Here is a 21,902-nt window from a genome sequence, read left to right on the forward strand (position 1 = left end):
TTGCTACTTAGGGAAGCACTTTTTGTAGTTTTAAAATTTATGAAAAGAATTTCCTATAAAAAATTGGACATCCCGGGCATTGGTCCTAATTGACGCCATTGCAAATCCAATCAACATATTGGATTAAAAAATAATCTACCCCATCGCAATGGCAGGGTAATCTAACAGCGACTTAACATGGCTGATAAAGAATGAGATAAGCATTATCGTGTTCGTCTATATAATATAAAACCGAATGGACTGACTGGGCCTAGTTCAGCCGCAGTTGTCGTCCGAAGTGGGAGCGTTCTTTGCCAGCCAATCAAGAAACCAAAATCAACATGACCAAAACAAGAGTTTACGTAGTCGGAGTGGGCATGACGAAGGTATTGAACTTTGATCTTTGTGGGTTCATGGACTGTTGACCTTAGACTCCTCTTTCAGTTCGAGAAACCTGGACGTCGTGCCGATGTCTGCTATCCGGACTTTGCCAAGGAAGCGGTCACCAAGGCTCTGGCTGATGCTGGCATCAAGTTCGAGGAGGTTCAACAGGCTGTTGTTGGCTACGTCTATGGTGATTCCACCTGTGGCCAAAGGGCGGTCTACGAAGTGGGCATGACCGGAATTCCCGTTTACAATGTGAACAACAACTGCTCCACAGGATCGAGTGCTTTGTACTTGGCCAAACAGATCATCGAATCGGGTAATTCAGATTGTGTTTTGGCTTTGGGATTTGAGAAGATGGAACGTGGTTCCCTCTCATCGAAGGTAATTGTGGATCACAAAAGTATAAATGCTTTAAACTAACGTCTTCGTCTAACCTTAGTACTTTGACCGTGCCAATCCCATGGAGCGCCACATCACAGAGATGGGTGAACTGACTGAAATCGGCGCCGGACCTATGGCTGCTCAGATCTTTGGCAATGCCGGCAAGGAGCACATGAAGAAATATGGCACAAAACCCGAGCATTTTGGTAAAATTGCATGGAAGAATCACAAACATTCAGTCAATAATCCGTAAGTACGGTCGAAAGTTCGCTCCTTGCCCCGCTTATCTTATCGCGGTCCGACCACAGAGCACCAAAACCATATCATCATAATGATCATTCATCCACTTCATTGCTTGCACTGCAGTCCAACCCCAACACGCGTCGTTTGGCTTATCTATGGACTTTTCTCATTGTTTCTAGCTACTCCCAGTTCCGTGATGAATACACGCTGGAGCAGATTATGAAGTCGCCTCAGGTGGTGGAGGGGGTTCTGACCAAGCTGCAGTGTTGCCCCACCTCAGATGGTTCCGGTGCTGCCATTTTGGCCTCCGAGCAATTCGTCCGTCGTCATGGCTTGGAATGTCAGGCTGTGGAAATTGTTGGCATGGAGATGGCCACCGATCCAGAGTCGACGTTTGCCGACAAGAGTCTGATGAAGATTGCTGGCTATGACATGACTCGCCTGGCCACAGAGCGTCTGTTCGCCAAGAGCGGATACAAGCCACAGGATGTGCAGGTTGTGGAGCTCCATGACTGTTTCTCGGCCAACGAATTGGTCACCTACGAGGCTTTGGGTCTCTGTGCCGAGGGCAAGGCCGGCGAGTTCATCGACCGTGGAGACAATACTTATGGCGGCAAATTCGTGGTGAATCCCAGTGGTGGTCTGATCTCTAAGGGGCATCCTCTGGGTGCAACTGGCTTGGCCCAGTGCTCCGAATTGTGCTGGCAATTGCGCGGTCTGGCCGAGAAACGTCAAGTGGATGGAGCCAAATTGGCTCTGCAACATAATCTTGGTCTGGGTGGAGCTGTTATCGTGGCCTTGTATCGTCTGGGCTTCCCAGCGGCAGCCAATGCCAAGCTATAAATTATTTGTTGAGGGTTTTGAATTTGTATATTAAACGTAAACTTTATTTTTTTATATTCTTAAAGAGGTTTTTGTTGCTAATTGGTGCTTTAAGGAAGGTATTGGATATTATATTTTCCATTGTTGAAGATTGAATTGTAGACTCTGCCAAAGGGACCAAAGTACATACATTGAATTGATCCATTAGAGGGGAATTCACCTTAAGAGTTATCTTATCAGATGATGATATATACAATAACTACAAGGTATATTCAGATTGATGGTAAACAACTTCCATCAGGCAAGATAAGATGAGTTCTTGATGAGGTTCTCACTTGGTTTGTATCTAAACTAACAGATTTTACATTTATTTACATTTTGTACTTAATTTAGTTGCCCTTGGCTTTAGTCTTTTGGCCCTTTTGATGATCCCTTCTGCCACAACAGAGACGGAGTAGGCCTAACCAAGTGGCTAGAAGCAAGAGCAAGACAGCAAATACCGTGGCATAGGCATCCAGGGAGTAGTAGACAAAACGAGAGAGATGAACTGCCTTGGGTTGGGTGAGAGGAGCTCCTTTGGTCTCAGCTACATATTCCACCCACCAAATGGCCGTGTCCAATGGCTTCTGCGGGCGCTCATTGTAGGCTGCAGCAACCTTTCTAGCATTCCTCTTGAAAGATGGGTCCAGAGCTCTGGTTAAAGCCTCGTAGATGGCATCCTCAGTTAGGCTATAGAAATCCAAGTTAATTGCCATTCCCCGCTGGACCAAAGAGGCAATGTTCAGGCTTTGATCACCATAGATGGGCATTCCGACAATCGGAACACCACTGGAGACTGCCTCAGTGGTGCCCATGAGACCGCCATGAGAGAAGAACACTTTGAGATTCGGATGGGCCAGAATATCACGTTGGGGCAACCATTTCATAATGTGCACATTATGCGGTTTGTTGGGCAAGGTATCATTCTCCCATTTCCAAATGATTTGCTGTTCCAGACGTCCCAGGGCACGGACTACAGCCTCTCGTTTGGCAGTGGGCAATGAAGTCGCCCTCAGCTGAGAGCCCCAACTGATGAGGATGGCTCCTTTCGTGGCATTATCCAACAGATGTTGCAACTCTGAGGGCAGAGCTTTAGCCGGCTTAATGTGAACTCCGCCGACTTCAATGACATTGGGTGGCAAAGGTTTCGGTCCACTGAGGGAAAAGTGTTGATTGATGAGCATCAAGGAAGTATTCTTCACCATTTCTCCCACAGAAGGCATCTGAGGACCGAATTTCTGTCGAACCAAAGCATCTGCAGCGGGAATGCTGAAGAGTCTAAAGAAAACAAAGTTATATATAGTCGATCCGTAAGCGATCTCACTTACTTGTAGAGTAAATTAAGAGAATGCACTGTAAACCAATTGGCCAGACGTCCACCAAAGGACATTTCCTGGGATTTACCCATAAACAGAGCCGATATATATGAGGGTATCAAAGGGGCGCCCATTCTCTCATAATGCCAGGGCATCAGAGCACAACTGCTCATGGCTATGACAGGAGCCCTCAACTGGTGGGCCACACTCATCAGGCAATCCGTGTTGAACTGTTCCATCATGATGACATCATAGTAGCCAGGGGGATGTCTCAGGATTTGCTCCAGTGCCTCTCCATTGAGGGTTAGATTGCAGGCATCTCTGCCAAATGAATGAAGATAGTAGAATTCGCCATAGTGCAGAATCAAATTCAAGGACTTTTGTTCCTCAAATGACTGCAAAAACAAAGGATTATCAAGTGAATCAAGAGACATTTCATCCAACTTACATCAAAACCAATTGCATTGCTTAGATTGGCCATAGGCAGAAGATAATCCGTATAACCGGGCAGAGGTTGCCTATCCGGAAAAGGACTCATCACATCTACAGTGTGACCCACTTCCGCCAATCCTCTCATAATCGGATGAAAGAACTGAAAGTGACTGATGGCTGGATGGGGAAACATTCCCAATATTTTCAGAGGGCTAACCACAGACCCAAAGCCCAATAACAAGAGCATAAATAACCAGTTCCACAGATCATTTCGAGGCATATTCAGTATCTAAAATAGAGTGAGAGAGTGAAGATCATTTGATGAATTGCACATTTCGTTACGTTTTAGTCATTAGGCACACTGAAACAATTAGTTTTCGTTTTATGACAGTCATAAAACCAGTGGAGAAAAATATACAATGGACTTTACATTGTTGTTATTCAATATCTAGTAAATCAATGGAATTTCCTTATATACTTTGCGAATATATGTAGCTACCAATATAGACACACAAATGTAGCCCATCTAAAATTAATCTAATATTTCACATGCTGTATATAATAGACAATTAACAAAATTAAAAAATAAACTCACCGCTATTTTATTTTAATGATTCGTGCGACTTTTCCGTCTATGAGTAACCCATCAGACTAATAAACTAAATTTGCCATCGGCAGAGGCATCCCTCATATCCAAAATTGAACCTCAGCGAAAGTAAACCTCGAAAATTTGAATAAAAGAATAAATAGAAAACCACAAAACAAAATATGTAAGAGAACAACATATCAGAGACCATTTTCGGAAGACTTTCTCTTAAATATCAAAAATCATATGTTCGACTCTTAGTAGAGTCAATTTTTAAGAGTAATAAGCCGAATGAAGAGTAGCGGCAAAATAGATAAGGGCAAAATAGCAATAAATAGTGGACTTATTGTTAGATAAATTATACAAGTAAAGAATGGACTTTTTCGTGGGTCTTAAATTAATTTATCCATAAAATTTAAGACCAATTAAAATAGGAAAACTGTTTGATTGTAGTCAAATGAATATATATAAATATATATGTAAATTGGAAGAGATACATTTTTTTCTAATAATTTCTTTCTTGGGTCATTTCAAACAGTTTTAGTTTGACTTACAAACAAACAACTCTTATTATCAACATAATTCAGTTGCTAATTCATTGTAGAAATTAAACAATTTTCAAATAATTTGATGAGTAACTTGTACTATTATTATTCTTATTATAAGTACAGGATATAATTTTAAAACTATCAACCTAACTATATTTTTCAAGCATTGAAATTAAGGCCTTTCGCTTTTGTTAGACGAAAAACTACATCCATACACTAGCCTGGGATTCGAGCCCGGATCCTCGTTGTTCAGTAACTTGTACTAGATTTGCATAAGATTATTACACAAAATTGTAAATTGTATGAAATGAATATTAAGATGTTTTTATAAGACATTCTTTATGAATCATAATACTAATAAAAATAAATAATCTGATTTGACTACTTCATTTGAACAAAGTTCAAAGGAATACTAACAATCAATGTCGGATCTAGGGCTGTGAAACGGGGCGAATTCACTCCCTAAAGTATGCAAGAGGCAATCCAATAATTCGCCTTTGAAAAAGAAACATATTTTTGATTCTCCTGTGAATAATATTTAGTGCTAGAAGCAAACATTGTTTACAGACACTTAATAAATTGCAAGGCATACAGAAAGTTATGAATTACAGTTGGACCCCGATTACTCGGGCTCCCATTAACCGGACACCCCTATTATCCGGGATGAAGTTGAGTTTTTTCCATTGCCATTGTTAAGAGTGATTACCTCTATTATCCTTGATTTTGAACGAAAAGTTCTAGCTTTTGGTTGCATTAATTTTTTATTGGTTGTATAGCCATCAAAAAACGTTTGTAGATCTAAGAAACCTTTGTGTATGGATTGATTTAAAGATATGTATAAACTTATAAAATTTCAAGTACGAAATACGTGGAAATTTTGATCTCGATTTACCGGGTTTTTCGATTTTTTGTTATAGATCTGATCCCGACCGTCCCGGATAGTCGGGGTTCAATTGTAGTTGTAAAGTAGCGTTCAAACTACAGTCGAATCCGGTTATATCGTTATAACCGCTTATAAAGTTCGATGAGTGATTGGTTGGTCCCAATATAAACTTATATGAAAGAGCTTTCGGTTAGTCTTCCAAATATAACGACGAAAATCGTCGGTCCCTTGAGCGTCGTTATAACCGGATTTTACTGTATTAGCCATATATTGTTGCGATGTCAAAACTGCCTAAATGGAAACTGCCTATTCGAATAATAACATTCGTTATTCTTAAAGTAGTAAATTATTGATTTTTTTGGGTGTTTATTAAAAGTGACCTCTAATTTACTTCTAATTGTAAGTTAATTACCTTACTTACCTCTTTGTGGTGTAGAGATAATCCACAATTTTTAATCACCAAGTGAGTTCCAAATGTGTTTCAATTTCTAACATCTGAACATCAGACTAAAAACTAGTCCCTTTAGATGTGTGTCTTGAATTCTTATAGAATGTGACAGCTGGAGGACTCGACAAAAACAAAAGGGGAAAAACGCTTAAAGCTTTTTGTGAAGAAAGCTTTCGCCTATTATTAAATGGTCAAAACACTCAAGCAGGTGGGCGCCATCAGTTCACAGTTTATTCGTATATGAAAGTCAGGAAGGATAAAGCTAAAGGATACACTTGATATAAGTGGCATTAGATTCTCTTACAAGTAACATAGAAAATATCACATACATACATAGAAGAATGGAAAATGATACAAAAGTTATCAATCCTTTTTAGTCTTTTTGGATGAGCTTGAGCCGCAAATACGTTGGATCAAAGAGATCCAACTGCCAATAATGATGGTCAGCAAAAGGCCAACCACCACATAGCAATCGAGTGAGTAATAGACGAATCTAGACATCTCGACGGCACTGGGTTTCAACAAGGGAGCTCCTCCAGTATTGGCCACATGCTCCACCCACCACAAAGCCGATTGCAGGGCCTGCTGAGGACGATGTTTAAAGGAGTAGGAAACCGTCCTGGCAGCATCAGCAAAGCTGTAAGTATAAAGAGGCATTGTGATTACTATATTTCATGGATTGATTCCACCAACTCACCTCTTGTCCAAAGTCTTCTTCAGTGCCCGCATAACTGTGTTTTCGCTGATATCCTCAAAGTTCAATAAGGTGCCCATGCCACGTTGCACCAAGGCAGCTGCGTTAAGGAACTGATCGCCATACATGGGCGTGGCCACCACTGGAACCCCACAATAAGCCGCCTCCGATGAGCCCATGAGACCAGCATGTGTCATGAAAACTTTCACATTGGGATGGCAGAGAATGTCGCGCTGTGGCAACCATTTCATGATGTGCATATTATCCGGCTTGTTGGGCAGAGTGTCGTTCTCCCACTTCCAGATCACCAGTTGCTTCAGTCTAGCTGCGGCTCGCACAATGCCATCCCGTTTGGCTGTGGTCAAGGAATTGGCGCGGATCATCGAACCCCAACTGATGAGAATTACTCCATGCTCGGCATTGTCCAGCAAACGCTGCAGATCAGCGGGCAATCCTTTGGCCTTTTGTATGTGAATTCCGCCCAATTCGATAACATTCGGAGGCAGAGGCTTGGGTCCACTCAACGAAAAGTGTTGATTCACGAAAAACAATGAAGTATTCTTGGCCAATTCACCCACCGAGGGCACATCATGTCCAAATTTATATTGTACCATGGCATCTGCCACTGGAGTGGAGATTAATCTGCAAAGAGATTAATATTAAATTATGTTTCTTCTCCATAAATTCACTTAACTCACTTGTACATCCAGTTGAGGGCATGGAAACTAAACCAATTGGCCAAACGTCCACCAAAATCCATATCCTGCGACTGGGCCATAAACAGAGCCGGAATATACGAGGGTATAATCGGAGCTCCCATCCGCTCGTAGTGCCAGGGCATCATCACACAGCTGCTCAGGGCTATCACGGGGGCCTGAAGTTGATGGGCCACACCCATCATGCAATCCGTGTTGAACTGCTCCATTATGATGACGTCGAAGTAGCCTTGTTTTCGCTTAAGGATCTGTTGCAAAGCATCTGATCTTAGTGTAAAATTACACGCCTCTTTGCCCCAATCGTGCAGGAGAAAGAACTCTACAAAATGATTGTAAAATGTACGCTTCTCGAACATCTACAAAACAATATAAGAAAAACATAAACAAGAATAGATTTTTTTTAGAATTTCTATCAATTAAATTTAAATAATTTATGCTACGATTCTTACACCCTTCTTAGGTACTTAAGACCTTTGTAATTTTATGCCTATGTGACTTGTACTTAATGCTTAGAGCTAACAATTTAGTGTGTATGAGAAAATGACGAGTGAAAAAAACTAAAAATGTATTTAATTTCGTTAAGTATAAGTTTCTTGTTTAAATTTGAACTCTACTTTCAGTATGAATAAATTTTTTCGGTATAAAATTGTAAATATTCAAGATTTTAGAAGAATTTTTTTAGTAGAAGATCTCACCTGTCAATAATTAGTCAATAACTAAATAATTTGTACAATTTTAATGGGCGAATTTGTCAAAAAATATTTCAAATATAACTTCTTTTCCCCACTCCCAATTCGTTTGAATGGAAATTAACAGCTGTTCGATTTTCCGAGTGTTTCGATTTTGCGTTAGCCAATTGCAATTTTTCTCGGTAATGAACTCTGACAAAACTTTTTAATTAAATATTTATTTAGCCATCGGTTTAAAATTTGGTTGTACCCATTAATTCACAACACTTTTTTGGAGCAACTTTTGATTTCAAATGAAAGACAAAAACAAAACAACTATTTATCAGCTCATTTGAAATGTATTGAACCTGTTTTCGATTCCCTTTAAAAAATACTCATCGAAAATTTATGGTTTGTCTGCACTTCATTTATTTAATTCAATGTAAACACACGCTACGACTTGTGTTTTAATTAATTAATATTTATAAGACAAATGAATTAAAACAATATCGAAAAAACTAACAAAAATTGCCACGAGTTTGTTTTTAATTTAGGTTTTTGTCAGCAAAAAAAAGATTTGAATATTTAGCTAAGAAACTAATAAAGTTTTAAATGTATAAGAAAATTCAAAACTACCTTTAAAATTTTTTTTATCTGTTTATAAGCAAAAAACTGAAATTCTTTAAACCAATTTTCATATTTTTTTAAATTTCGAACATTTTTTTCTTATAAAATTAGTCTCAAGAAATATTGAAAACTAATTTAAAATTTTTAAGGTTTCACACCGTTTTTTTGAGAAAACAAAAACTAACCTTTAGATCCACAGTATTTGTGAGTTTCTCAATGCCCGAAAGGGGGAAGTCCTTGTAGTGGGCCACAGGATTCTTGTCGGGGAAATGGGACACCACACTGACATCATGTCCCGCCTCGGCCAATCCCCGCATGATGGGATAGAAAAAGTGAAAGTGACTGACTCCGGGATGGGGAAACAGACCCAGCACTTTGAGGGGGGATCCCGCTTCGATCTCCACTGGACTGGCAAGTCCCAACACGAGGACACAAACTATAGTAGGCACCAGCAGCATTCTCACCTGGGAACATTTTCGAAAAACAAACGGAAAAACACTTGTTGCATTTACGATTTCGATTTGTGTTGTTTTCTATTATTTTAAATTTGACCTTGAGTGCAATTGGTTTTTTTGCGCATGACACGAATACGTAAAATTATGTAAAGAATGTGAAAAAGAAAGCAAAACAAAAGCCAAATGAAAATTGCATCACACACAGAACTGAGGCCTCAAAAAGGTAGCGAATTTCTATTTTTCAATTCATTTCTGTCACGTTTTTGAAATTCACTTTGTATGTATACTGAAAACGCAGATTGAAATGCATTCAGGTTCATGACCACGAGAAGTGTCCTCAGTCCCCCCGAAAACGGGGTGTTCAATTAACTTCCTGCTCCTCTTCTTCTTCTTCTTTATTTCCCCCACTGTTTCTCGAGCTCTTACTTGTCTGACTATTGGCGAACGACTGAGAAAGGCAACTGAGAAAGGCCACTGAGAAACGCTCGGTCAATGCTCGAGGCGGCAGTCAGCTGCAGCGTCAAAAATATATATACCCAAACACATATGTACTCACAGGTTGCTTACCCAAAAGAAGAAAAATATGCTCAGTCAGCGATCGAACATCGAATCTTCGTTGATATGTATTCAGTCCTCTTTTGAGAGAGAGTGTGAGAGAAAGAGGGAGAGAGAGCACCACTTGGTGCTCACACGAGACCCAAACAAGGCTGCCTGTTATCGGTTGTCCACTGACTTTTATTGGGTCTGTCTCAAATGTGTCTTATCAGTCAGACGACTTCACGTGGTTTTCAGATGACACTTTCTTTGGGGTGAGTAAATAATTAAAATCGAGTCATTAACAGAGTACTTATCTCTAAGACAATGAAATGCAAAATCCAAAATAATTAGTTTGTGTATACAAGAAACTTTTGAGTAAGATTATTGAATTACAGTAGAACCTCAGATATCCGAGCCTGAACGAAAACTCAGATAACACGGAAAGCATAAACAATTATCGAATTTCAACCGATTCCTACGTGTTTTGGTTGATAAAGTCGAAATATACAAATATAACTTAATCTCGTATTCAAAACATGACTTAATTTTTGGTGTAGATGGTTCACTGCCTTAATTTACTCATTCGTATCTTAGCCGCGATGTCTTGACAATGTTTGATCAGCAAAATATCACTTGATATCTCGATATATCTCAATATACTTTACTCCTCCTAAAAATACTTTACGGCCATTGTAAATGTATTACTACTTCTTCTTCATGGCTGATTCAGGAAGTTCCTTCTATTCCACTCTACTATTCATTCTTCTAGGTTTCTATATCAAAGATCATGCGATGACAGAGTTCATCGTCAGAACGGAATAACCCAAGTTCTACTGTAACTGAAAAAGGAGGCATTGATCTTGTGATAAAAATATATAAAACTGGCTTTAAAATTATCTGATTACTCGAAATGAATATAGACAGTAATGCTATGTATCCACATAAGAGCCTTGCACAAAGACTTTTGTTTTGAAGTAATGTCAATATAATATATTGAATATATTATAAATTTGAGTTGTAAAGGGATTACTCGCAAAGGCAGTACTAAACTGATAATCCATTCGTCTACGCTCTCGGGTAAGGTGTCAGACTTTTATTAGTCGACGAGGGAAGTTTAAAAGCTTTAGGAAAAGAACTGATATTCCATTTCACATTTCGTGTAAGATAACTAATTTATTCGGAAATATGGATCTCCAATTTTAAATAAAAATTGCATAAAGATTTACACTTTACTTGCTGTAAAATTTATGGAAAATGACTTTGCTAATCGGGCTTAACTCAATATTTAGTTATAAAGAGGTATAGAGACAGATACTAATATTTTGAATACTGTAAAGGAGAAAAAGAATATGCTAATCTGTATTTTTATGTTTTTTAATTGTTTACTAATATTTTAAATAGTAATAATTATAATGTGGTGGGCAAAAACCGAGTATGCAGTCAGAATCAGCGTACCCGAACTAGTTAAGACCACCTCTCAAGTTAACGTCACCAAAAATCATGTCGGCCTGTGTTATTATTATAAACAAATAATATTAATAATTTCTACCATCTCTAAAACAAAGTCACCAAATGAACTCGAATTTAAATATCTGAAAGTTTTTTCTGTTATTAAAGCATGCAAAAATATTTTAAAATTAAAATAGTTATTTTTTTCAACTAATTAACAACAACGGTTCCGGTTAAATAAACGTAAATTGCCATCAAAGTTTTCATTTCAAATTATATTGCTAATTCTAATATTTTGTCATATAAAAAAAGAGAAAAGTATTAAAGAGAACATTTTAAATATGCAGTCAACTCTCTTATGTTCGATACTTCGATTCTCATCTCTTAATTTAAATTTTCTCTCGGTTGTAAAAGTGCAAAGAGTGAAAAATGAAGAGAAGTTCCTAGTGATAGGTATTAATTGATAAGTTGAAAATAAATGTAAGTAGTTTAGTAAAAATTAGTGCATTTAGATAAGAGATAAGAGACTGATAACGAATCCAACAATTTCCCATAGAGCCAAACAAGGCAAGCATATTGTTTATACCAAGAAGAACTCTAAAACTAGTTGGGAATTACAACTGGACAAAGCATTTCTAATAGCCTGAAACCTTAAGTATACTTTTTACGGTAGTTTATAAACAAATTTCATATTTTAATTTATAATTTAGTGACTTGAACTCATTAAACAAACGATTATCATTAGTTTGTAGTTTGTTTGAACATTTTATTATACATAGAAATAAACTTAAACTCGGCGTATACAGTGTCCTTAGAAAAAAATCACATAGAAATCTTTAGTGCTTCAATCCCATTTAGATTTTTTGGATGAGCTAGAGGGGCAGATGCAACGCACTAGAGATACAAAAAGGGCAATGATGATGGTCAACACAAGTCCAACGATCGCATAACAATCAAGTGAGTAATAGACAAATCTGGACATCTCGACAGCACTGGGTTTCATCAAAGGAGCGCCACCCGTACTGGCCACATGCTCAACCCACCAAATGGCAGTTTCCAGTGCCTGTTGAGGACGGTTTTTGAAGGACTGGGAAACGGCTTTGGCAGCATCCGCATAGCTGTTAATATAAACGAATTATAGAATGAAGATTTTTAATATAATAATGCCATCTGATCACCTTTTGTTCAGAGTCTTTTTCAGCGCCTGTGTCACAGTGTTCTCGCTTATATCCTTGTAGTAAAGTCTGGTGCCCATCCCACGTTGCACCAAGGCAGCTGCATTGAGGAACTGATCGCCATACATGGGCGTGGCCACCACTGGAACACCACAATAAGCCGCCTCCGAGATTCCCATCAGTCCTCCGTGCGACATGAATACCCTGATATTTGGATGGCAGAGCAAGTCGCGCTGGGGCAACCACTTCATGATGTGCATATTATGCGGTTGATTGGGCAACGTTTCGTTCTCCCACTTCCAGATAACCAACTGCTTCAGCCTAGCTGCAGCCCTCACAATGCCATCTCGCTTGTCCTCGGACAGGGAGTTGGCCCTTATCATGGAACCCCAACTAATGAGAATTACCCCATGCTCGGCACTGTCCAACAATCGTTGGAGATCAGCGGGCAAGGGTTTCGCTTTCTGAATGTGTATTCCGCCCAGTTCAATGACATTTGGGGGCAGAGGTTTCGGTCCACTCAGCGAATAGTGTTGGTTCACAAAGAACATCGACGTATTCTTAACCAACTCACCCACCGAAGGCACCACGCTTCCAAACTTTTGTGCCACCATGGAATCAGCGGCGGGTATGGAGATTAATCTGACACATAGAAAGAAATTATTATCGAAATACTGAATATATTTTGATCCTCTACTCACTTGTACATCCAATTTAGGACATGAAAACTAATCCAATTGGCCAAACGACCACCCAAATCCATATCCTGCGATTGACCCATTAACATGGCAGGTATATAGGAGGGTATAATCGGAGCTCCCATCCGCTCGTAGTGCCATGGAAGGGCCGCACAGCTGCTCAGAGCTATGACGGGTGCCTCCAATTGGTGGGCCACACCCATCATGCAATCCGTACTGAACTGTTCTATGATTATCACATCGTAGTAGCCCTTTTTCCGGGTATTCAGAATCTGCTGCAAGGCTTTCGAATTTATGGTGAAATTGCAAGTCTCCGTGCCCCAATCGTGCAAGAGAAAGAAATCCAAAAATTGATTGTAGAAGGTGTGACGTTTCTCAAAGGACTAGAAAAGTTGAAAAACAAATACCATTAAATGAATTATCAAGTGGTTTTGAAAGTTTTCTAAATATTTAAAAATTGTATTTTATCTCTTCTAATTTTAGCTCGAATTGCTAAGCAGTTACTGGAATGATAAGGTTAGTTTGTTTAGTATTCAATCCACTCCTGGAAAACTTTAAATCATTTTTAACGTTTATAAAGATCAGTTTGTTGTTTAATTAAATAGTGGGATACAAATTTCCTAAATAATATTTTAATTTGGCCCAAAAACTTAATCATTTTGATAATATGATTAAACTTAGAAATCCGTAAAGTCGAAACTGTCTACAAATATAGATCAATTTAATATTTTTTGTGACATAATCTAAGGTTTTTGGTTGATATTTTTAGAAGAGTCTATATAAATTTTATTGATAGTTTTTAAGAATTTTTAATAGGTATTTTAAACCAGAAATATTACTAACCTTTAACGTTTTAAATGAAATTATTAATACTTAATCTATGTTTTGCTCTTTTCATATATTTTTTTTCCCAATTTACGAATCGAAAACTCTATAATCAAAATTCTTCTTATATTTTAGCATTTAAAAGTCTATTAAACTCAAAATCTCTTAAGAACTTTAAGCTTAATTTCGAGTCTAAATGTAAATGCCCAATTCTCTTAGTATTAAACAAAATTGTTCTCATTTTTCTCACTCTCATACATATATACAAATTGTATATAAAATCTCTTATATTCATTTACTGCAAATATTTCATTATCAACAAAACTTGTAATTAAATTTGTTTACTCACCTTTACATCGACACTGTTTGTTAACTTCTCAGCGCCCGACAAGGGGAAGTCTTTGTAGTGTTCAATTGGTTTCTTTTCCGGAAAATGTGAGACAACATCAACCTCATGACCAGCCTCCGCCAATCCCCGCATGATGGGATAGAAGAATTGAAAATGACTAACGCCGGGATGAGGAAAAAGACCCAGCACTTTAAGCGGAGATCCAGCGTCGATCTCCGCTGGAATGGCCATTCCCAAGAGGAGGACTAGCCCAAACTGAAGCACCAACATCGTCACCTAGAAATCAAGCACAAAGTTTTTCTTTGACCTTGTTGTTTTTCGCAAATGACACAAACACGTAAGTTATGTAAAGGAAATCGCGCGAAAATAGAAACAATGTCAATGACATCACAAAGAAATGGCCTAGATGGTACTTTTCCATCTGGTTATAATGTATATTCAGGTTCATGGCCAATTAAGTAGCCCGAAATATGCTCAGTAATTTTCCTATGACCCATTGCCAGATCTTACTTGTTTGACGTTAGATGAACGACTGACAAAGTAAGCGCTGTAAAATGTTAGTGGGAGCTAGGGCAATGCTCAGGCCCCCCTCAAACAAACAACAAAAACAATCAAAAGAGAAAAGAGTGTGTTAGAGATCGGAGATGAATTTGTGTTTCCTATATGTATATAAGTTTGTACTCAGTACTCGTGGTTTGCCGTGAGAGTCTTCTCTATGACAAATCGGTCAAATCGCACGCGACTCAAACAGAAAATTTTATAATTTTTGGGGGCTTTTTTTTTTGTTTGTGTGTTTTTAGTTTCTTATCAGTTCTGAACAGGTGGTGTGGTCTTTTGATTGTTTTATAAATTGCCACTCTATTTTGTTATCAATCAGTTGTGGAAATGTTTGAAACGGGGTCACATTCATTCATTTGTTTATATTATATAAAATGAATTTCACAACGAAAACAACGACGATTAATTCGTTTTTACTATCTGCGAGATGAATGATGCAAATTATAACGTAATACTTGAAATAATGACGGGGTATGGGGATGAAATGTGAAAAAGAGAAGTGAGAAATATCGGACTCTGAGATTGGAAAGTGATAATTGCAATGTGATTAAGTTATACGTCTTAAGTTATACCCTTATCTTTTAGATGTGGTTGATTTACCCAGTAATAGTATACATATATTATTTTAACTTTTTTTCAGAAGGAAGATTTTCTTTCGAAGTAACTCAGTATTTAGAAAAGGGATAGATTTGGAGTGATTCCACTCGTAAAACTCCTAACAAAACAGAAACTGAATTGTGGATGGAATTATGGTGCAATATCGATAATTAATCCATTAAATAACAGAAGCTGTGAAAAATTGTTCAGATATACGATATATGTATGTATGTAGATGAAGACTGAAGTTTGAAAGTTGACGGAAGTGTCCTGGACCTCCTCTAGCATTCCGCTGGATCCGTTCGTGATAAGATATTAGAGAAGATTGTTAGATATTAAAAAATGTTGCTATATTAAAGATATATTAAAGGAAGTAAAAACATTAGAAGAATGAAAATTTATTCTTCAATGATCCTTAAATCGAGATGACATTTGGATATATAGATACATGGTTATACATTTTACTTTAATGTTATAATAGGGATTTTGATTCAATTCGAGCAGAATGATTGAAGATATGATATTGAAATTATTTATATTTATTATATTTCTCGTAAAATGTTGAAAATTTAATAAAACTTTTTTAAAAAAAGTTATATAGTTACCGAATCGTTCTTATTTAATTTTAATATGCTTTGTATTTCGGTAAATTCATAATATTAAAAACTTGTATTTACTTTAATGTCCCATTTTCAGTATCAAATCGAAAAATTAAAATTGTCATATTGTTATGCAATTTCATATTTATTATATTAGAAATATTTGGCTAAATATATGTAAAAATTGTTATGAATTCACTCATGTTTTTCTACGTTTTGTCCGTTTTGGAACTGTAATAGTTTTATAAATTATTCTCCTGAGACAAACTGGAGCATGAAAAAATTTCCCAGATTAAAAAGATTGCTGAATAATTGAAATTGTGAACTTAAAATTCATTAATTTCAAGTGATATTGAACGACCAATCAAGGTCAAGTTTTGTAGATTTTATTCGAGAGTAATTTTATTTCACAATATTGGCAAATGAATTGTTTCTAGAATGAATTACAATTAATGCTGTTTCATTTTATTCTCCACATCGGGTTTCCGTCTCCCTAGGGCCAAGACCCGTCTGATAAGCCTAGAGACAAGACGTATACAGCGACCCAATAGCCAGACTATGCCAAGCAAACACAAGTAGACATCGATTGAGTTCTGGACAAACCAATTGTTATATCTGGCCTGAGAGAGCAATTGGGGCGATCCTTTACTTGCAATCACCTCTTCAATCCACCAAATGGCCAAGTCCATTGGAGCCTGAGGACGCTGACGAAAAGACTGCGAAAGACGTTTCACATTGTCGGCAAAGCTACAAAAGGAAAAGTGTCATATTTTGTCAATATATCAATTTTAAGATCAGTTTCGTTTACTTCTTGTCTAGAATGACATGCAGTGCCTTTGTAATGTGATCCGTATCGAATTCTCGATAGTCTACAATCACCCCAAAGCCTCGCTTGGCTATGGTGGCTGCATTCAGAAACTGATCGCCATAGAAAGGTGTCGCCAATATGGGCACTCCACAATGCACCGCCTCGGTGGTGCCCATTAGGCCACCATGCGAGATGAAGGCCTTAACCTGCGGGTGGCACAACAAATCCCGTTGTGGCAGCCAGTCGAAAGTATGAAGATTCTGCGGCTTGTCCTCAGGTGGCGCTCCGTTGGCCCACCTCATCACGAAGCTATACTCGTCCAAGCTGGAAATACTGTCGAAGAGGGCTCGTCTCTTGGCTGCTGGTAAAGTGGTTGGATTTATCATGGAACCCCAGCTTATCACCACAATGCCAGTATGCGATCGTTTGAAAAGGCTTTTAAAATGCTGAAAATGCAAAAGAATGAAAATTTAAAATCGAAATTCTTTCAAATGAAATTTACTTTTATTTTATCTAAAATTATCGACGAAAGAGTTGAGCTTTATGTATTAAAAACAGAAAAATGAACCCAAATTATACCAACTTAACTTCAATTTATGAATACTTCTTGTCAACTAAAAGCAGAATATATTTTTTAATTTTTAATATTTATCAAAATATATTGAACATTGAAAACTGAAGCTTTAAGAAAGAGATCTTCCATAAGTAGTAATTTAATTTTTACAGTTCTGCAGTTGCAAGCTTTGCCGTTCTTCTTTTTCGCTTCATGTAGTTTGAATTCCCAACTACTTTTAGCGTTGAAGATATGCTATGGCCATTACAACTGTGGATTCCTTAGCGAAGTCTGCTGATGATAAAACTTGGTGGTTCTTGAAATAGATATATAGTCAACCTGCTCAATTTTCGTGCTGTTTATAAATAAAAATCTTTTAAATTATTAAGATTTATTGACCTGAAGCCCGGCTAAAACCCAGTTTTGATTAATTTTTACAACTTTTGACAAAAATTCAAAAAGTTTAAGGGTGAATAAAGTGAAACAGGTCAGTTTCGATTCCAACTAGATTATTTGGAATCAGAAATGGGATCAGGCCTAAGTAGAATGTTACATAGACTCGCTGTACCCTGCACGTCGCGTGTTTTTAGGAACCTTCGATCACATCTTAAGGAGCGTTCTTTTCCTAGGATGATGTCAGGCTAATTGTATAGAAATTATCAAGAAATTAAAACTGGTCAGGGACCAGGAGAGTATGCACAAGTGCTTTTTATTCCACACACTAGGCTCGGCCCGTCCCTCCTTATCAATATTTAATGATACTGCGAATACTCTCGCCTTTGTGCATCAGATCGAACGCCTCATTGATCTTTTCTTAAGACATTTCATGCGTAATAAACTCATCAACAAGAAGATCCTTTTTCAGGTAATCCTCCACTAGTTTTGGTACATCGGATACAGAACGCCTGCCACCAAAAGCTGAGCCCGCGACCAACAACCAATCGGAAAGACAAAATTTTAAACCAAACTCGCTGTGAGGTTATCTTAAGTTTAAAAAGTTTCTATAGAAGATATGGATGTTCCTATTCCTATTGTTAATATTGGTTCTAGACGTATAATAAAACCGACCCTTAAATCTTTGAAAGCTTTAATGGAACTCCCAAATTGGTTAAAGTTTTACATATAAAGTTGTCCTGCAAAGTAGATCATCTAGAGATGACTCTTCTGTGATAAACTGATTTGTTGCCTAGTTGGTGACTTAAAAAAGGCATTTTTATACCATACACCCATAGGGTGAAATGGTATATTAAAGTCGCCAAAATGTATGTAACAGGCAGAAGGAAGCATCTCCGACCCCACAAAGTATATATATTCTTGATCAGGATCAACAACCGAGTCGATCTAGCCATGTCCGTCTGTCCGTCCGTCCGTCCGTCCGTCCGTCTGTCCGTCTGTCCGTCTGTCCGTATGAACACCTAGATCTCGGAGACTATAAGAGCTAGAGCCACCAAATTTTTTATGTAGACTCGTGTAGTATGTAGAGTGATCAAGTTTATTTCAAATTTTTGCCACGCCCCTTTCCGCCCCCGCAATTTAAAAAAAGCGTTTATCTCAAAAACTATTCCAGCTAGAGACACCATATTTGGTATGTATATTCGCTTAGTAAATGCACACATTTTGTATGTATAAAAGGGCGTTTTGCCACGCCCTTTTCCGCCCCCGTAATTTGAAAAACTTGATTATCTCCCGTATTTTTTTACCTCATGCAATCAAATTTGGCACACTTAAATTTAATACTAATATCTATCAAAATACCAAATTTGATCAAAATCGGATAAAAAACAGTCGAGTTATGCATATAAACGTTTTTCCATAAGGCCGGAGTTGGCCGTTGGCTGGTGGGGGCGCTAGGGTGCTCGTATGATTGAGTAAGCGAGATACTAAGATATGCTTGTAAGAAGCATGTGAAAATGCTTGAAATATTTGCTTTACTGGTGTATGGTATACCAAAGTCGGCGAGACGACTTACTTACTTCATTAAAATAACGATTTATGTTTGGATATAAAGTGAAACAAAAATCTGGCTACACACATGTGACAATACTTACCGCAGGTAGCTCTTCCGCCTGGGCGATTTGTAGGCCACCCACTTCCACCACAGATGGAGCATAGGGATATGAGCCAGTGAGTGTGTGATGTTGGTTGATCAGCATGAGGCTGGTGTTCTTTACAATGTCGTCAATTGGTGGTAAACCGACACCGAATCGTTCACGTATCAACTTATCTGTGGCCGGTTGGGTTACAAAACTGCAAGCAAAACGGCACAACCGATAAGCTAAGTAAATTCAAGGTCTTTTCATTGTATTGCGATGACCTACTTGTATAGGAAATTGACTGTATGGAAGTGTATGAAGTTATTCAAGCGATCGATAAACGTCATCTCATCCGTGTGGGGCAGAAAGTTCATTGGCATCACGGAGTTAATAAACGGCGTGCCCATGCGTCGATAATGCCACGGCATAATGGCACAACTGCTCAGGGCAATTACAGGAGCTCCAAGAAGATGAGCCACCGCGTACATGCAATCGTTGGCGAAGTTCTCCAAGATGATCAGATCGTAGCGTTGGGGCGATTTCAAAAGTTGGTCAATCAGCGGCGAGTTCATGGCCACACGGCATGCATTAATGCCCCAATCGTGGAGCCTAAAGTAGGTGGGTATCTTGAAAGGCAAACCAAGAGGTTTCCATTCCGAGTCAAAACCCTGCAAGACCACAAGTAGTCAGATTTATTAGCAACTCACAATCAGTTGAAAAACAACTTACCTTTAGGTCAATCACATCGGTAAGCAAACCCATGCCCTCAAACACAAAGTCTGTGTAGTTGGCCAAGGGTTTTTTCAGCGGAAAGTAGCTATACATGCTGACATTATGGCCGCGTTTGGCCAACTCCTCGAATATGGGACGAAAGAAGGCAAAGTGACTCTTGCCGGGATGTTGGAAAAGGCCAAGAATTTGAGCCGATTCGCTTTTAACTGGACCCCATGCAGCCAAAAGCATCGAAATGGCTATTAAACGCCACAGAAGCATTCTAAAGAATGCTCTTTACTTCCTCAAAGTTCAAAAGTTATTTCAGATATAGATATTTCGATAGTTAGACCCACACAAAAAACAAAAAAAAAAGAACAACTTTAATTGCCAACAATCTCTCTGTGTGTGTGTGTGTGTGTGCTTATATGCAAAATGATCGTGACCAGCATTTAAGCCATTGTCTTAGCCAACTTGGAGACCTTTTTCTTGCTTGTTCTGTAATTGTCGACGGGTGTTGAGTAGCGAACATTAAAATTGTGCCACGCCTCCAATATTTAACTATAATTCTATATATCTGCATAAATTCTCAACTTTATATTGTAGTTTTTTATTACCATCGTCAAGTCTTTTCCACTAAAATTATCACAATTTCGGCTTAAAACAAAAATTTAACCAACTAGTCACAGCCGCTATCCGCGATCAACTGAAAATAGTTGCCAGTTGCCACAAAAACCAAGTCAAGCACAGACATTCACAGAGAACTGCAGTGATTTGAGGCCAAATGCTGCCCTAAGTTGCAGTAGATGAGACTACACTGCAAAAAACAAGAGGTCTAAAATGTCTCAGACAATAAATAAAACATAAACTTCAAATGGAGAGTTTTTCGGGAAAGGCAAATTAAAATGCAATCTTCGATTAGTCAATTTCAAATGAAAACTGATTTCATTTACCAAAAGTATTGAGTTTATATGGGAAATAATAGGCTCTATGGGGTCATGGAAAATCTTTTTTTAGTTAGTGCTCATGACCGTCAAAGTAAAAAATTTAAGGGATAAAAATCTATTTATGAGACTTGTCTTTGATCACCTAATTTCTTGCTCTTAATGTTTTTAGTCTATTTTTAATCACAGAAGCATTTTTAACTGATCTCGATGTTTGCTCTAATATTATATCAATCGTTTTCGAAACTGTGATTAGACAAAGCCACCTCATGTACTTAAGGCGTGTCATTTTAAATAAAGTTTCATTCGATCTTGAATAATAATGAAATAACAAACAATTTTGATCAAATCAAAACACTTAAGTGAAAAACTTTCCTTAGAATGCATTTTATAAGCATTCCTTATGATTGTTTTACCGACTCTTAGCTCTTCTCTTTGATTTGTTTTCTTGAAAGCAATAAGAAAACTCATGGACTCAATTCTATAGGATACACGGAATAGAAATATTCAATTTTAATTTGCAATACAACTTTGAGTTCATTGTGTAAATAGATAAGACATATCCATTTACAAATATTTTTCCATATATTTTTAGAGCTTTCTGAATCTTAATGTCAATCTTACAATTAGACAGAATAGACTTGGAAATATTTTGGATTAAATTTATTCTATTTTTATATATTTATATCCATTTTAAATACGACTGCATTGGCCTTTAGATCCTGACTAAAATAAACATTTTCTGTTAGTGTTTCTTTGCATTGATTTAATTTAAATGTAATTTAAAGTTGCACTTTCCCCTTCCCCCAGCGTTGCAGCTGATTCAATGAAGTTTGCTATTG

The 21,902-nt window shown here is 37.7% G+C and overlaps 4 protein-coding genes across 6 annotated transcripts; 1 reads left to right on the top strand and 3 right to left on the bottom strand.

The window, feature by feature from the left end:
- Nucleotides 1–257: 257 nt before the first annotated feature.
- Nucleotides 258–1,897, top strand: LOC6642675 (sterol carrier protein 2). The gene is made up of 4 exons (XM_002065551.4): nt 258–365; nt 424–747; nt 806–996; nt 1,170–1,897. The coding sequence occupies exons 1-4, from the start codon at nt 321–323 to the stop codon at nt 1,831–1,833; spliced, it is 1,224 nt and encodes a 407-aa protein (XP_002065587.1). The 5' UTR covers nt 258–320; the 3' UTR covers nt 1,834–1,897.
- On the bottom strand, nt 1,856–6,097 carry LOC6642676 (UDP-glycosyltransferase UGT5). 2 transcript variants are annotated; one of them, XM_023175911.2, is made up of 4 exons: nt 6,038–6,097; nt 3,616–3,888; nt 3,180–3,562; nt 1,856–3,129 (listed from the first exon to the last, which is right to left on the bottom strand). In XM_023175911.2, the coding sequence occupies exons 2-4, from the start codon at nt 3,877–3,879 to the stop codon at nt 2,202–2,204; spliced, it is 1,575 nt and encodes a 524-aa protein (XP_023031679.1). In that variant the 5' UTR covers nt 3,880–3,888; nt 6,038–6,097; the 3' UTR covers nt 1,856–2,201. The 2 variants fall into 2 exon arrangements, with proteins under 2 accessions (XP_023031679.1, XP_002065588.1); XM_002065552.3 differs by lacking the exon at nt 6,038–6,097 and adding an exon at nt 4,195–4,320.
- Nucleotides 6,098–6,273: 176 nt separating this feature from the next.
- Nucleotides 6,274–9,809, bottom strand: LOC6642677 (UDP-glycosyltransferase UGT5). Of its 2 annotated transcripts, none has more exons than XM_002065553.3 (5): nt 9,792–9,809; nt 8,955–9,233; nt 7,457–7,830; nt 6,762–7,400; nt 6,274–6,701 (listed from the first exon to the last, which is right to left on the bottom strand). In XM_002065553.3, the coding sequence occupies exons 2-5, from the start codon at nt 9,225–9,227 to the stop codon at nt 6,428–6,430; spliced, it is 1,560 nt and encodes a 519-aa protein (XP_002065589.1). In that variant the 5' UTR covers nt 9,228–9,233; nt 9,792–9,809; the 3' UTR covers nt 6,274–6,427. The 2 variants fall into 2 exon arrangements, with proteins under 2 accessions (XP_002065589.1, XP_023031680.1); XM_023175912.2 differs by lacking the exon at nt 9,792–9,809 and adding an exon at nt 9,651–9,685.
- A 2,142-nt stretch (nt 9,810–11,951) lies between these two features.
- Nucleotides 11,952–20,682, bottom strand: LOC6642679. The gene is made up of 10 exons (XM_002065555.4): nt 20,135–20,682; nt 19,691–20,073; nt 19,421–19,619; nt 16,820–17,265; nt 16,464–16,758; nt 14,768–14,824; nt 14,258–14,533; nt 13,087–13,466; nt 12,389–13,027; nt 11,952–12,328 (listed from the first exon to the last, which is right to left on the bottom strand). The coding sequence occupies exons 1-10, from the start codon at nt 20,396–20,398 to the stop codon at nt 12,055–12,057; spliced, it is 3,213 nt and encodes a 1,070-aa protein (XP_002065591.2). The 5' UTR covers nt 20,399–20,682; the 3' UTR covers nt 11,952–12,054.
- Between the last annotated feature and the right edge of the window lie 1,220 nt (nt 20,683–21,902).

This window comes from Drosophila willistoni (genome assembly GCF_018902025.1).
Source record: "Drosophila willistoni isolate 14030-0811.24 chromosome 2R unlocalized genomic scaffold, UCI_dwil_1.1 Seg167, whole genome shotgun sequence".
In the NCBI taxonomy this organism is placed as follows: Eukaryota; Metazoa; Arthropoda; class Insecta; order Diptera; family Drosophilidae; genus Drosophila; species Drosophila willistoni.

Coding starts and splice junctions, on each gene's coding strand:
- LOC6642676 (XM_023175911.2), bottom strand. CDS start 3,879: ATGCCTCGAAATGATCTGTGGAACTGGTTATTTATGCTCTTGTTATTG. Junction 3,563..3,615: donor GCAATGCAATTGGTTTTGAT/GTAAGTTGGATG, acceptor TTGTTTTTGCAG/TCATTTGAGGAACAAAAGTC. Junction 3,130..3,179: donor TCTCTTAATTTACTCTACAA/GTAAGTGAGATC, acceptor TGTTTTCTTTAG/ACTCTTCAGCATTCCCGCTG.
- LOC6642677 (XM_002065553.3), bottom strand. CDS start 9,227: ATGCTGCTGGTGCCTACTATAGTTTGTGTCCTCGTGTTGGGACTTGCC. Junction 7,831..8,954: donor CAAATACTGTGGATCTAAAG/GTTAGTTTTTGT, acceptor ATTGTTTTGTAG/ATGTTCGAGAAGCGTACATT. Junction 7,401..7,456: donor GCCCTCAACTGGATGTACAA/GTGAGTTAAGTG, acceptor ATCTCTTTGCAG/ATTAATCTCCACTCCAGTGG.
- LOC6642679 (XM_002065555.4), bottom strand. CDS start 20,398: ATGCTTCTGTGGCGTTTAATAGCCATTTCGATGCTTTTGGCTGCATGG. Junction 20,074..20,134: donor CCGATGTGATTGACCTAAAG/GTAAGTTGTTTT, acceptor GTGGTCTTGCAG/GGTTTTGACTCGGAATGGAA. Junction 13,467..14,257: donor CAAACAGTGTCGATGTAAAG/GTGAGTAAACAA, acceptor CAACTTTTCTAG/TCCTTTGAGAAACGTCACAC.
- LOC6642675 (XM_002065551.4), top strand. CDS start 321: ATGACCAAAACAAGAGTTTACGTAGTCGGAGTGGGCATGACGAAG. Junction 366..423: donor TCGGAGTGGGCATGACGAAG/GTATTGAACTTT, acceptor CTCCTCTTTCAG/TTCGAGAAACCTGGACGTCG. Junction 748..805: donor GTGGTTCCCTCTCATCGAAG/GTAATTGTGGAT, acceptor GTCTAACCTTAG/TACTTTGACCGTGCCAATCC.